Here is a 14,620-nt window from a genome sequence, read left to right as displayed (position 1 = left end):
CCCTTTCACTTAGACGCACCTGCTAAGCAGCTGCAGGTTTCACCCCGCCCACCCCCCCTTCCCCTCTGGCGGGGAACATAGGCCGAGGGGGGGTGAGACCAGGATGGTGAGCCAGTTACACGTGTGACGAGGCGGCGTCAGTGCCCCATACGACATGACTCCGAAACACCTGACAGCCTAGCACAGCCCCGGGACAGCGAGCAAGGTCACGGCCAGGGCCTCACACGTGGCTCTGCACTTGGTCCCCTCCAGGTGCACTCCGTGTTGATACCCTTCTCTAACCTTGAAGTAGTTGGATGTTAACCAGTTGGTAAGAAAGGTCGAGATCCTCGGTCCCAAGCTCGTCTTCGGTCACCTAGTAGCGCACACAGGTTTTCAGGAAGTCGCTTCACGTCTGAGACATGTTAAGGGAGTGTCACACCTTGTGCCTCTCGCTGCATACACGTGCCGAGTAGTCAGGAGAATAAAGCGGAATTCCCATGTGGCGGGTCGCCGAGCGGTGTGATCACGGGAGCCCGTCGCTGCTGCACGCTTGACAGGCGGCGGCACAGGGTGCGTGCGTGGGTGGGGCGAGTCCTCACGCATGAGTTTGCAGCCGGGTGTTCATCCCAGCTCTGCGACTAGTGAACTGTCGTCCACCTCCTTCTCTGCAGGTCTCGGACGGCCCGGGAGACGAGCCCCTCGAGTCCCCGTATGAAAGTGCCGACGAAACGCAGACCGAGGTGTCCATCTCTTCAAAGAAGTCTGAACGCGGAGTGGCTGCGAAAAAGGAGCACGTTTGCCAGGTGAGGGGACTGCCACCGCCTGTGTCCTCCAGCGTACCTGGCTCGGGTCCCAGGCCCACGGGAGTGCGTGTCGCCACAGCGTCTCTTTCCCCTATCCCCCCCACTGCCACTGTCACTGATTTTCGTTTTGAAGGCGCTGGGCCACCAGCGGGTCCTGGGATGAAGCGCTCCAGGTCACGTCATTCAGTGACGTGTAGGAGTGACACGCACCCATGTGCATAGACGCTTTGTGGAGGACGTGGAATAGGGGTGGCTGGTGGGCAGTGTTGGGCTCCCTGTGGGGACGTGCGGAGTTCTGGACCCTTCCGGCCTGGGCTCCACACTCTCGGGTGTCCTTGGGGCTCTCGATCCCGTTTGTCCCCTCTGCCCGCCCCCGGCCACATCACCGGGTCCCTCTCTGCCCACAGCTGTGCGAGAAGACGGGTGGCCTGGCCCTGTGCGTCGGCCCCTGCTGCGGCGCCTTCCACCCGTCCTGCCTTGGCCTGCCCCGGACTCCGGAGGGGCGGCTCACCTGCCACGAGTGCGCCTCAGGCAAGTGCCATGTCCCCACCGGCCCCTGTGCCCCTGCTCCCCCATGCTCCCCTCGGAGGAGGTGCTGGGAGCTACACTTTGATTAAAGACTCACTCAAACATCAGGGCGGCACAAAGTGCTGGGCAAGGCAACGGGGTAATTGGTGGTGGGCTCTGCTGCGCCCTTTGCCATGGCTGGCATGAGCCTGCTGTCTGTGGGGGACCGTCATGGTGCCATAGCCCGGGTCACGGGACACTGAGGGTCACAGGAGCAGGAGCTCCTGGGGGTGCAGCCTCAGCTTCCAACCCAGTAGAAAAAGCAGGTCCTTGCTTGTTCCCGAGTGGCCACTGCTTCTCTGCTGCGTGGGCTTCTGTGGTGCAGTCGGGCTGACAGGCGGCACGTGGGGTCCCTGTCCCCTCCTGTCCACTGGCCAGGCCTGGTCTCCTGACTCCTCAGAGCAGGGCTTCGGGTTGGGGTCTCCCCCCAAGCGAGGGCATCCAGCGGGACGCTCGCTCCGGGGCACTGTCTGCCTGTGGGTGTGAGTGGGTGTGTGCCCTCAGCGGGGAGCCTTTCCTGGGGGTCATTTCCTCCAACTTCCGGCGGACCCGAGTGACTGCCCGTCCTTCAGGTGACCCTTGGCGGCTGAGGTCCCTGTGGTGGGGCGGGAACAAGCGTCCCACGGGGCGGCCGGCCAAGCCCGCAGCGCGGTCTGATTCGCGGCCCCGGCCCCCCCGCGTAGGGGTCCACTCGTGTTTCGTGTGCAAGGAGAGCGCGGGGGACGTGAAGCGCTGCGTGGTCTCGCAGTGCGGGAAGTTCTACCACGAAGCCTGTGTGCGGAGGTTCCCGCTGGCCGTGTTCGAGAGCCGGGGCTTCCGCTGCCCTCTGCACAGCTGCGTCAGCTGCCATGCCTCGAACCCGTCCAACCCGCGGCCCTCGAAAGGTAGGACGCGCCTTTGCGCGGGGGGCGGTCCCCGGCGGTCCCCCACTCGGCCGTGCTTGCCGGAGTCGTTTCTCTCTGGCTGGACGCAGGCTGGGCCAGGGTTTTGACGGGCCCTCCCGGCTCCGTTCCTTCCCGCCCGTCATCTCGACGACCCTGAACCGCGGGGGGCGGGGGGCGGGGGCCGGGTCTCCGGACCGGTCCGCTGGGTTCTGCTCGCTCTCGTTGCAGTGGCCTTTCCCACGCGGCAGGGGTCATTTAGAGTCGGCGCCCTCCCGTGTCGTGGCACGTTGGGTGTGCGTGGCACGTTGGGTGTGCGGGGCGCAGGGTGGCGGCTTCGCTCCGCCCAGCACCGTTGGGGAGATTGGGGGGCACCCGCTGGCATCTGGCGGGTAGAGGCAGGGGTGCACTAAGCCCCCTACAAATGCCCAGGATGCCCCCCCAGCCCGCCCTCCCCACACGGCGTCTGTTAAAAGCTCTCAGCCTCCCGGTCCTAGGGGTGGCGTTTTCCCTTCACCGCGCGCGCTTCCCGCGGCGTCGGCGTGGTCGGCGTGCGTCAGCGTGCGTGTCTCCGCAGGGAAGATGATGCGCTGCGTGCGCTGCCCCGTCGCGTACCACGGCGGCGACGCCTGCCTGGCCGCCGGCTGCGCGGTCCTGGCCTCGCACAGCATGGTCTGCGCCGGCCACTTCACGGCGCGGAAGGGGAAGCGGCACCACGCCCACGTCAACGTGAGCTGGTGCTTCGTGTGCTCCAAAGGTGAGGGCCGTCCCCGGCCCCGCTGCGTGTTCCCGCGGCGCGGGCCGCGCTGGTCCGCGGGCGCGTGCGGGGCTCTCGGCGGCGCGTGGCAGTCGCGTCCGTGCGCCTCCTCCCCCGCACAGGCGGCTGTTTTGGGTCCGCCTGGGAGCTGGGAGCTGGGCGCGGGCGGGGTGGAGAGGGGAGGGGGCGGTGCCAGGCCGGCTAAGCCCCGCCTCCTGCAGGCGGGAGCCTTCTGTGCTGCGAGTCCTGCCCCGCGGCCTTCCACCCCGACTGCCTGGGCATCGAGACGCCCGACGGCAGCTGGTTCTGCAACGAGTGCCGGGCCGGGAAGCGGCTGCACTGCCAGGACATCGTCTGGGTCAAGCTCGGGAACTACAGGTGCGAGGGCCGCGCCCCTCCCCACCTCCCCACCTCCCCTTTGCCTGTTCAAACGTGTTGTTTTTACTTTACAGAGCTTAATGTGTTGGAATGATTGTCTCTCTGAAGAGTCTGTGAATCCTGTTTTTAATATTTATAATAGATGGTGGCCGGCAGAAGTTTGCCATCCCAAAAATGTCCCCCCAAATATTCAGAAAATGAAGCACGAGATTGGAGAATTCCCTGTGTTTTTCTTTGGGTCTAAAGATTATTACTGGACGCATCAGGCGCGAGTGTTCCCGTACATGGAGGGGGACCGGGGCAGCCGCTACCAGGGGGTCAGAGGGATCGGAAGAGTCTTCAAAAACGGTACGGAGATCTCCAGGCGGCGTGCCACGGCGGTCTCGGGCGCGAACCCTGATTTCTGCTTTCTGAAAGTCCGATTTCTGTCGCGGACCTTGGGCTGAGCCTGCTAGCTGCACTGTAGGGGAAAGTGGGTTTGCAGACCAATGCGCTGAAGCACAGGCTAGGACATGACTTTTACGTCGTTGGTGATGAACTTCGCTCGCTACAGGATCGCTGAAGCTGTTTTCAGGAAGTGACGTTAGTGCAGATTTGCAGGGGTCTCCCCCAGCTTGCCTCGTGCGAGGCGCAGGTGTCGTGGGAGCTTCTTGCTGTCTAGACCCTGTGCATGGGGCTCGGGGTGGCTCATGTCACCCCCATCAGCACACACTGGGTGTCAGGTGTGGGCAGGTGGACAGGATGCCCCGCCCCTGAGTTTGCTGCCAAGTGGGAGACAGGATGGGAAGGCAGCCCTCAGACTGGAGAACATGGTGCTCGCGCTGGACTGTGAGGACAGCGTGCCCATGGCCAACTCAGGGCGTGCAGGAGCCTGTCCCAGCCGGTGACCTTGGCGAGGGGCAGGGCCACGTCTGCACTGGGCAGAGGTCCTCAGCATGCAGTAGGCCCTCAGGCCCGAATGAGAATGGGTGGGCAGCAAAAGATTCTCAAACCCGTCATGAAACTGAGAGGTGGCAGCGTGCTGAGCGTGGGCCAGCTGGTAGGTGGGGTTGGGATGCCCGTCTCCGGACCCCCGGCACTGGAGCCCTGAGTAGCTGCCCGCCACAGCCCTGGCCAACGAATGCCTGGCCACGGCTGGCCCCTGACGCCTAGCGCTGACGGCGGTGTCCCACAGAGCTCAGGGCCTTGTGTTTTCCATCCTCGCTTCTCAGAGCGTCTTCTTGAAAGGAACGGAATGAATTTTGTTTTGATTTGGGGCAGTGTGTCATGCCTGGCACTTTGTCACTAGGTCACAGCTGGGGGGCTGCAGTGGTCACCGTGACGGAGGCCCGGCCCCGGGCCTTTCCTGTAGTGAGCGGGTTCGTTAGCTGACTGGGCGTGTCTGCCCCTCCCGGTTCCCCGTTCCCTCCACTTTTATGGAAACTGGAGACCCCTCTAAGCGGAGCGGGAGGGCGCAGCGGACGAGTCACGGCCGCTCACCGTCTTTTCCTGTTTCACCGGCTTTAGCGCTGCAAGAAGCCGAGGCACGCTTTCGTGAAATCAAACTGCAGAGGGAAGCCAGAGAGACGCAGGAGAGCGCGCGCAAGCCCCCGCCCTACAAGCACATCAAGGTGACGTCCGAGCGGGCGGATGGCAGACCGTCGCCACCACATGCGCGTCCTTCCCACGAGGGGGGCTGGGCAGAGCTGGCCGGGTTTCTGCTTGGAGACGTGGTTGCCTCAGTGTGTGGGCAGCAGCCCTGGAGGGGCAAGGGGACCAGCCCCCGGCCTGGAGCACACCGTCGCCCAGTGCTGGGACCAGAGTGGTCAGCCTGGGCCTGGCGTGAGACCACACGGCCTTCCCAGCTCAGAGGGCGTGGCAGGCGAGGCAGGACTGGCGTCCCGGCCGTGGCCCTGTGTCCACCCCGGGGCCAGGAGTCCTGGCAGGGAGCAAGTCCATGCGTAGCCAGGGCCTGAGAGGCGGCACCCTTTTCACAGCCTGTGCCGTGTGAGCCGGTGCCCGTCGCCCAGAGCCCACGGCCTCTGGCACGCGTACTGGCCGCCTGCCTGCTGGTCAAGGCCCTGCCCTCGCCACGAAGCTTGGGCCGCGTCCGCGTGCTTGTGGGGAGGGGACCGCTCTCCACCCTCATCCGGGGGGTTCTGATGCTGCTGGATCAGAGCCAGAAACGTCGGTTCTGAGCGAGTCTGCAGAGTGCTGTCCAGCACGCTCTACTGTCCCTCAGCAGTGACCCTCGCCTCCACCACACGCCTGAGACCTCGTCCTTCGTGCTTTGGCCTCTTCTCACTTTTCTCTGCCGCGTTATTGTTGAGTTGCTTTCTCTCTCTGGCGACAAGCTGAGTTCACAGGAGCAGGGATTGTGACCACTGCCACCTCCTGGTGCCGTGGGGACAGTGGGTCTAGTGTCTCTCGCTGTTACAACAGCCGGCTGGAGAAGTGTCAGCTCTCGCTGATCAACAAGGAACAGAGGCACAGATGGGAACGCGGGCTGTGGGGTCAGGGCTACGCTCTGGGTGGGGGGTCAGCCAGCCCGTCGCCTCAGTGAGGGCCATGGTGCCATGTGGGCCGCAGCGCCTCCCGGGCCCCCGCCGGCCTGGTGGCGGGGCGTGCGGGCTGAGGCGCCCCTCTCTGTGCAGGTGAATAAGCCGTACGGGAAGGTGCAGATCTACACTGCCGACATCTCCGAGATCCCCAAGTGCAACTGCAAGCCCACTGACGAGAACCCGTGCGGCTTCGACTCGGAGTGTCTGAACCGGATGCTGATGTTCGAGTGCCACCCGCAGGTGTGCCCTGCTGGGGAGTTCTGCCAGAACCAGTGCTTCACCAAGCGCCAGTACCCCGAGACCAAGATCATCAGGACGGATGGCAAAGGGTGGGGCCTGGTCGCCAAGCGGGACATCAGGAAGGTGTGTGCCCCTCCCCCGGCCTCTCAGAACTGGGTCCGCTGGTCCCTGGGCCGGATTCGCTCGTGCTTTTGCACTCGTGGGTGGAGGGCCCTTAAAGTGTTACCTGACTTACTACAATCGAACGTTGTCAAACTTCACCTGAAAGTTATCTGCCAGGGCAGAGGTCACAGGGTCCCATAAAACATGCCTCTGGTCGTAACGCTGGCGATCGCTGTCCTGCAGCAGGAAGCCAGCCAGCAGCCGGCAAGCTCGGGGGCACCGGCCCGGCCAAGGGGAGGTGGCTCGGCAGGGAGCAGGTGGCGCGCCCAGCCTGTGGGGGACACGTGGCACTCACCGGCGTGGGCCCTCGCACCCGGCCAGAGTTGGCCGGCAGGCCCCTGCGGTGACCGCGCCCTTCCGGTGCCAGGGCGAGTTCGTGAACGAGTACGTGGGCGAGCTGATCGACGAGGACGAGTGCATGGCGAGGATCAAGCGTGCGCACGAGAATGACATCACCCACTTCTACATGCTCACCATCGACAAGGTACCGGGGCCCGCCCCGTGCACGCGGCCGCTCGGTTCCAAGCCCGCGCGGCTCCCAGCAGCGTGAGAGCACCCGGGCTCGTGTGTCCCGCCGGGCGCGCAGAGTGTGCGGTTTCGCTGAGCGCACAGGCGGGGAGTGGGCACGGGCAGTGGGCGCCACCGTCACGTGCTGGTCTCCGTCAGTGCCGCGGGTCTGAGCCCCGGTTAGGAAGCGCTTTGGAATGCCGGCCTGGCTGCTGGGCTCAGCGGAAGGAGGGGGCGGACGCTTGTCTACCAGACGGTGGTCGGGCTGCGTCCCCTCTGTGACTGACACCTGAGGGCGCTGGGCCTTTTTCCAGGTGGCTCCTGTCATGATCACAGGCAAATGTGCACGCCCCTTTGTCACGCCTTCCCTTTTGGGTGCCAAGGGAGGTCATTTTACGAGGAACAAAAACTTGAGGCCCGCGCCTCACTGTGTTTCAGTCTGAATTTAAGCTGCTTGTGTGTCGTCAAATGAGCCCCGTCCGTCATTTAACGCACAGACTGGTCCCTGAGATGAGGGTCACCCAGGGGCTGAGGCAAAGGCAGCGTCCGCGACTCAGGAGAGACATGAATGTTTCATGCTGAGGGGGCCGTGGGAGACCCTGAGGCCCAGGGCTGTGTTTGGAGAGAACCCGAGATGCAAGACCGAGTCTGAAGAGAGGGGGCCACAGTGTGGCAGAGCCAGTCGAACCGAACCGGAAGGGAGGTGGAGGGTGGAGGCCGCGAGGAAACTGCGTGGTGCCGGGGGCCGGGCAGATGGGAGCAAGCAGGTGAAACGGAGCCAACACAGTCTCTGAAATTGGCCTGTTAGGTGGCTTACGAAAACACGCTGTCCAGAGAGGCAGTCGCTGAAGTAGCAGATGACTCACAGGGACCACCGGGCAGGGTGTGGCAGGAGGAAGGTGGGACGTCTGGTCGGCGACTGGACAGTGACAGGACCATGCCTGTGGTTGGGGGTGGCCGTGTCGTCAGGACGTGACCCTTGCCAGCGTGAGCTCGCTGCGGTTTCGACGAGAGCGCCAGTGGGCTCTCTGGACCCGCCGGCATCCGGAGCCCACAGGGGAGCCTGTGGCCGCCAGCGCTGGTCTAAACCGCCGGTGAGGGCGGGCTTCTGGGACAGCAGCCTGGCCCAGGCCCAGCGGCAGGGGACGGTGGCAGGCAGGACGGAGGCCATGCTAGCTGGCATCAGTGTCCCCGTCACTCCACGGGGATTGAAGTGTCTGGACACGTAGAGGAGGAGATGGTAACATAGTTGCAGTAACAGTTCTGAGGGAGAGAAGTTCTGTGTCGCCCGAGAAAGTCCTGACAGGCGGCTGTCAGGATCCGGCGCTCATGGCCGTGCGGACCGCGGGCCCTGCGGGAGCGCTCGGCGGTGTGTGGGGGTCAGTGCAGTCCTGTCGCGGGCGGGGTGTTGTGCCTCCCGGTCCCAGGGCGTGTCCTAGGGAGGCGTTCGTGCCATCGCCAGCACGTGGACGTGAGCGGTGAAGGGGACAGCGTGAAAGTTCTGAGCACGTGCTGGTCGGTGCCCTGCGTCCCTGCTGGGGCTGCACAGCTGGTGGGGACAAAGAACAGGAAAGCGTGTTCCGATGCCGTGTTCGGCTTTCGAGCCGTAGAGCAGTTTGGGTGAGAGTGTGGCAGAGCTGCCGCAGGCCGGCCCCCAGGGACTTGTCACACAGGCGGGGACCCCAACGGGCGGCTTGGGCTTCTGGCTGCCTTGGTGCTCTCGGGTTCACTGGGCCTCACGCCATGGAGGTCTGTGTTGGTTCTGTGTCCCACTCACAGACGTCGCTATTCACAACTGGTGACGGTGCTGGAGGGGGCGTCACGTGCACTGTGCACCTCTCTGCTTGTCACTCCCTTGCAGTCGCTTGTCTAGAGACTGGGGGGAAGGAGCCGCGGGCTCTGCTCTGTCCCCCGTCCCTGTCACTGAGTGAGCGCGTCACCTCTGGACGTCCCTGCACACGGGCATGGGCACTTCAGCGGCTGTTCCGTCCCGCTCGTCCATCTGATTGGCCCCTTGAGGGCCATCTGCTGATGTCCACACCCATTTCCTACGGGGTTAGTCCTGTTCTCCGTTAGCAACCTTTCCGTGTGCTCCTGACCTTCAGCATCCAAGGTCCTCACGCTCTTCTCTGTCACCTGCCGGGTGGTGTTGGCTCCAGCTCACCTCCCCGTTGTCACCAGGGCTCGGCCGCTCCCCGTGGCCCCCCCTGACGGCGTGAGCAAGAGAAACAGGACTGCTTTGGGAGTGTCCTGTCTGAGTGGACGCGGGGGACCACGGTTTTCAGTCCGACAGCAGCTGTCCAGCGCGTCTCAGGACTGTGCAGTCCCGAGAGGAGTGGCCGAGGGGACATGTGTAAGCGCCACTTAAGGCCGGAGTTGTGCGTTGCAGGACCGCATCATCGACGCCGGCCCCAAGGGCAACTACTCCCGGTTCATGAACCACAGCTGTCAGCCCAACTGCGAGACCCTCAAGTGGACAGTGAACGGCGACACGCGAGTGGGCCTGTTCGCCGTGTGCGACATTCCCGCAGGTATGACGCCTCGAGGACTCCGCACAGGCTCCTGGCTGTGTGGCCAGACTGAGGCCCCGGGGGTGGTAGGCGGCAGTGTGGATGGCCGGCTGCGTTTTGAGTCGGTTTCTTGAAGTGACATTGCGCAGCCGTGCTGTGCCAGCGCCGGGGGTGGCAGGTGTGTCTGGTGCGCCAGACGAGAGCCTCAGGCCCTCGTGGGCAGCCGGGTTCCCAGCGTGGCCTGTCCTCTGTCATCAGGGACGGAGCTGACCTTCAACTACAATCTCGACTGTCTCGGCAACGAGAAGACGGTGTGCCGGTGCGGGGCCTCCAACTGCAGCGGCTTCCTTGGGGACCGGCCAAAGGTAGGGTCATGGCCGCGTGTCTTCCAGCGGTGGTAGTGACGCCGATGCCTGGGAGCATGGCCCTTCCGGTCACGAGTGGTGGCTTCTGCGCCGGCGTGTCGCCGTGACAGGCAGGGCTGGCACGGCTGCCGCTTTCCCTTTGCGCCTGTGGCTGTGGCCGTGGCCGTGGCCATGCCAGGGCCGCTGCAGCAGAGCGCTGGGGCCCCAAGCAGTGGGCGCGTGTGTCCCTTACGGGGCCATGTCCCTCCAGCCCTGCCCGCCCCTCCCGTGGCCTCTGCCTGCACACGGGTCTTGTCCTTATAGAGACACCACTCAGACTGGGATTAGGCTTGCCCAGCACCAGTGTGACCTCATCCCAACTTAGTCACACCTGCAGTGACCCTATTTCTAGATGGGTCACATTCTAAGTTTCCGGGAGGATGAAAACGGGGAGGACACATGCAACCCAGTGCCCCGACCGGCCCCCCAGGGCTGATTGTTCACATTGGCTCTGCCCCTGGTTCGTTCATGCTCCTAGCGACACGCACTGGGGAGAAGCAGCCGGGGCACAGCCCGTGTGCCAGCGGCAGGCCCGGGACCAGGGCGTGCTGGTGCCGAGAGGCGGCCCGCGCTCCCCGCCCCAGGCCCTGCGCCGGCCTGGCTCGCCGTCCGCCCCGTGGAGCGAGGTCCTCAGTGGGCTGCACGTCTCGCCCTCCCTGCCCCTAGGCCTCGGCGTCCCTGTCTGCGGAGGAGAAGGGCAAACGGAGCCGGAAGAAGAGCCGGAGGCGCAGGGTGCGGGCCGAGGGGAAGCGGTCCGAAGACGAGTGCTTCCGCTGCGGGGACGGCGGCCAGCTGGTGCTGTGCGACCGCAGGTCCTGCACCAAGGCCTACCACCTGGCCTGCCTGGGCCTGGGCAAGCGGCCCTTCGGTGGGTCCCCGCCCCGAGCCCCGCCCACAGGAGTCCCTGGGGGCCTGGGCAGCCAGCCCCCTGCCAGGCACGCTGTGTTGGGCTGGCCATGCGTGTGCGCGTGTGCCTGGGGGCCAGCCAGGAGGCGGCGCGGGCCGGAGTCTGAAGTGCGTGGGGCCAGAGCAAGGCCGGTGGCCCCACGTGGCAGCCTGGAGCCCAGCCCTTTGCGGTCTGCAGGCAGCTGCAGGGTCCAGCCCCACCTCCCAGCCCCACGGGACCTGGGGAGGAGGCAGGCAGATGACAGGCCAGCCCCTCAGGGAGACCACGGGCTCCAGTGGGGAAACTGACAACCCCAGAAAGAAACTCGAGGCTCAAAGACAGGAATGCAAACAGCTGCGCGGGGAAGGCAGGTTTGTCTGTGAGAGAGCTCACGATTCAGATAGTAAGACGACAGAGCCAGGTAACGGACAGACGCCAGTGTCGGCGCCTGTCTGCGGTGGCTGCGGCATCTCCCTGACCTAGCGGGCCTGCGCATTCGCGCGGGGAAGGCTGGAACCGCCTGGACGCAGGGCCCAGCCTCAGTGGCAGCCGGTGCCCTCGACCTTGCCACGCGCCATTAGGTGGGCACGTGGCCAGACACAGGCCGGGGGGCTCCCCGGGCCTCTGGGCGCCAGCGTCAGCTTCGCTTCGTCTTTTGACGGCCGGGTGGAAAGCAGTCTCTCCTTTGGATTCATATCCATCTGATGAGACAGCTTTAAAATTTGCTTTCGACCACGAAAATATTAAGTCGTTGCGATTTGTCACTTCTGCCTGGTGATACGTTGTGTTTCGTTGCAGGGAAGTGGGAATGTCCTTGGCATCACTGCGACGTGTGTGGCAAACCTTCTACTTCATTTTGCCACTTTTGCCCCAATTCGTTTTGCAAGGAACACCAAGATGGGACAGCCTTCAGCTCTACCCAGGACGGGCAGTCCTACTGCTGTGAGCATGACTTGGGGACAGAGTCCATTAGAAGTGCCAAGGCTGAGAAGCCCTTTCCGGAACCCATCAAGTCCAAGGGAAAGAGAAGGAGGAGGAGGTGTTGGCGGAGAGTCACAGAAGTCAAATAGCGCTCGGCGGGGACTCGGCTAGATCCCGGGGCGGCACTGGGCGGCCAGGGGCCCGGGCGTGCGTCCAGCCCGGAGGGCCGGCTCAAGGCAGCGTGCCCGTCGCGCAGGCCTCCTGGGGGCCGCCCGCTGCGTCCGCACTGACCAAGTCTGAGCCGCATGGGCCGGAGCGTTCCGGACAGTGCAGCCTCGCTCCCCAGCGTCACGGCTACAGTTGAGTTTCTGAGTGTCCGGGCTCCCGCCTGCTCTGTTTTCTTAGGTTAAAGCTGAGACTGAAAATTAATCGGCATGTGAAACGTTTCCGTCTCACCCAGGATGTGGAGAGTCGTGTTTCTGCTGCAGGGTCACCGTCCTCTCCTCCTCCCTTGTGTGGCTCGGCCCCTCGCCTGTGGGCACTCGAGGGACCGGGGGCTGCCAGGCAAGGACCGAGACCGGACTTCCTCGGAAACCATGATTCTGGCCATTACTTTCGCTCTTATGAAACAGCTGCGTTTTTTTGTACTAATGTGAATTTTTCCTCAATGCTTGTTTTTCATCCATGTGAGAAGTGGCCCAGGAGGGCGGGTGACAGTGTTGTGAGATTTCGCACTTCGCTTTTTCTGTCCGTGGATCTGAACCGCTGGCAGCCCCGTGGGGCGGCGGCCCGCCTGGCTGGCACAGGGCTCTTGCTGACACTTGGGGTACTTTGTGGGGTCTTTTTAGTGGGTTTTTACCAGTTTTTGGTTTTTATCCTCAATATATTTTTGCTAAACTTCTCACCAATACCCCACTGACTGAAACGCGTGTTTACTCGTGCGGCCGGCCTGGTTCCTTGGGGAAGGGCTTCTGTGGCCCCAGAGCGCAGGACACGTGCGTTTCTGGAAACTGCTCTGCGTGGGGGTCTGAGGAGTGACCTAGAGTTTGGAGCTGCTGTCATCCGAAGTCACCTCTGTGCCATCGCCCTTTGTGGGCCTGCTCACGAGGAACGCGAGGTGTGCTGGGGGCCGCTCGGCGCCTGTGCCCCAGGGAGGGCCCGGCAGCCGCTGCCAGTGCCCAGCTCTCAGGGCAACAGGCCCTCTTCCCTGGAGCGCCCCCTGGCTGTGGGGGCAGGGGTGCCGTGCGTCCCCAGGCCAGCTAGCGCTCGCCGTGGGGCACACTTAGTAACAGGTGCTGTTTCCTGGCCTTTCTCCTCGAAACCGCCGAAGAACGATTCTGCAAAGTTTACACCGCTGTTGCCGCAAACTACTGTGAGGCCGCCTGCCCGTCTCTCCTGGGCTGGTTTTTGCCTCGTAGGGTTGCAGGGCGGCCTGGCCTCCAGGCCCCTCGCTACTCTCTGGGTCTCATGACGTGACCCCGGTGGGGGTCTGCTCCAGCCTGAGGGGCCCGCGCCCCGAGTGCTGACTGGGGAGCAGAGCTTCGCTGGCCGGCTGCACCCTGGCTCTCCTGCCACGGTCCTGGGAAGAGCAGGTGATGCAGAGCCAAGAGGCGGACCGGGGCCTCGTCAGCAGCCAACTGCCTCCGCATGTGCGGCTCAGGTCCCTCTGAGGTGCCTGTGCTTGACAAGATGGGACCGTAGAGTGTTCCGCTTTAGAACTCAATTCTGGAATCTCAAATTGTCTTGAAAATGCTGGATTGGCTTACAGATTAACGCGCCTCATGCTCTCAAGTGGGTTGGCCGTGTCCATGATGGCCGAGCAGCCCGGCCTTCAGCCACCTGCGGGTTTCGGGTCTGGGCACAGTGGCCGTGGGCGTGGCCCTCCTCTGTAGGGCCAGAGGCCCCGGCGTGGAGCAGTGTAATCGCGTGTCCTTCCCGGCAGCTGAGGGACGTCTGTGGAAGTCAGACCATCAGACTTGGTTCCGCAGTGCACTTTGGTGAGCAGAGTAATTTATTTTTGTATTAACGTTAGTAAAATCTTGATTTTTAAGTCGCTTTGGTATCATTTCCAAATTCTTTTGTGATCTTTCTGAAGGAAAGTACTAGAAAAATTGTCAATATGGTTGCCCTCGTTCCAAAAACTTAAAATAAGCAAATAACACTAACTTGGACGTCTTCAGAAAGCAGTCTGTGAACCGGACGGAGCACAACCAGGCTTCCGGGCGGGGCTCAGGCCTAGACGTGGGCCGCAGCCCCGGGGCAGCGTGAAGCGGAGCCAGGAGAGCGGCCCGTCCCCCGCGCGCTGCGGCCCTGGGCATAGGGCCGCGTCCAGCGTGACCCCTGTGGGAACCAGCTGTGGCACCCACAGCGCACGGCGAGACACCCCTGCCCTGGGAGCCGCGTGGACACCCAGCCTTGCCCTCGCCTCCGGGGCCCCGCCACTCAGGTCTGTGCCTCTGGCACCCCCAAGTGTCCACTGTGTAAACCACACTGCGGCGCCCACCAGCGCGGCCTTACGTTCAGCAAAGATGAGCCAGTTTTAATCGAAGTTAATGCAAATAACTGTCAGTTGCCAAATTCTTGACCCTCTGAGAAGTGTCGTGTTTGATGCATTTTAGCCAGTAGAGTGAGATGCTGTCTGTGCCCACGGGCCATTACAGTGTCCACTGCACCCTGCTGAGATGTGAACTACCGTCAGAAATTAAGTGTGATTTTAAATGTGCCTACTGGTGCCTAAACTATACAAGGCCAGGCTCCTTTTAGGGACACTGGGTGCTGTCACCAGTTTTGATAGACATGAAAACTTGAAACTCGCTTTGGGGTGGGGGGTTGTATTGAAAAGTAGACTTGGGGAGCATAGCATTTAAAGTGGGAAGTTGTGTTTGGAAGATTGTGTATGAGTATTTTTGTATTAAAAATTTTTTAAAGGCTTTTTTCTTAAACTTATTTTATATGAGATCGCATTGTGTGTGAAGTTTGGGGCTTTCTTCCACTTTTCCGGTCACTTTGAACTGTCACTCCCAGGCACCTGGCACAGCCCTGACACCCCTTGCCTGGAGAAGGGCTCCGTCCCAGGACGGCC

The 14,620-nt window shown here is 63.1% G+C and overlaps 1 protein-coding gene and 1 non-coding gene across 3 annotated transcripts in view; both read left to right on the top strand.

The window, feature by feature from the left end:
* Positions 1-14,480, top strand: part of NSD2 (nuclear receptor binding SET domain protein 2) — a 64,578-nt gene extending 50,098 nt beyond the window's left edge. For both annotated transcript variants that reach the window (XM_039838297.1, XM_039838296.1), the window contains 13 exons: positions 654-785; positions 1,193-1,316; positions 2,036-2,236; positions 2,811-2,990; positions 3,212-3,368; positions 3,511-3,716; positions 4,875-4,978; positions 6,002-6,271; positions 6,678-6,794; positions 9,207-9,348; positions 9,586-9,692; positions 10,398-10,599; positions 11,416-14,480. In XM_039838297.1, the coding sequence (XP_039694231.1) occupies positions 654-785; positions 1,193-1,316; positions 2,036-2,236; positions 2,811-2,990; positions 3,212-3,368; positions 3,511-3,716; positions 4,875-4,978; positions 6,002-6,271; positions 6,678-6,794; positions 9,207-9,348; positions 9,586-9,692; positions 10,398-10,599; positions 11,416-11,687 (2,214 nt within the window). In that variant the 3' untranslated portion in view covers positions 11,688-14,480. The remainder of the gene's footprint in view (positions 1-653; positions 786-1,192; positions 1,317-2,035; positions 2,237-2,810; positions 2,991-3,211; positions 3,369-3,510; positions 3,717-4,874; positions 4,979-6,001; positions 6,272-6,677; positions 6,795-9,206; positions 9,349-9,585; positions 9,693-10,397; positions 10,600-11,415) is intronic.
* Positions 8,988-9,109, top strand: LOC120583011 (small Cajal body-specific RNA 23). Its single transcript, XR_005647702.1, has one exon.
* Positions 14,481-14,620: the final 140 nt, after the last annotated feature.

This window comes from Pteropus medius, unplaced genomic scaffold (assembly GCF_902729225.1).
Source record: "Pteropus medius unplaced genomic scaffold, Ma_sr-lr_union100, whole genome shotgun sequence".
Taxonomy (NCBI): Eukaryota; Metazoa; Chordata; class Mammalia; order Chiroptera; family Pteropodidae; genus Pteropus; species Pteropus medius.
This window is presented reverse-complemented; position numbering and strand designations above follow the sequence as displayed.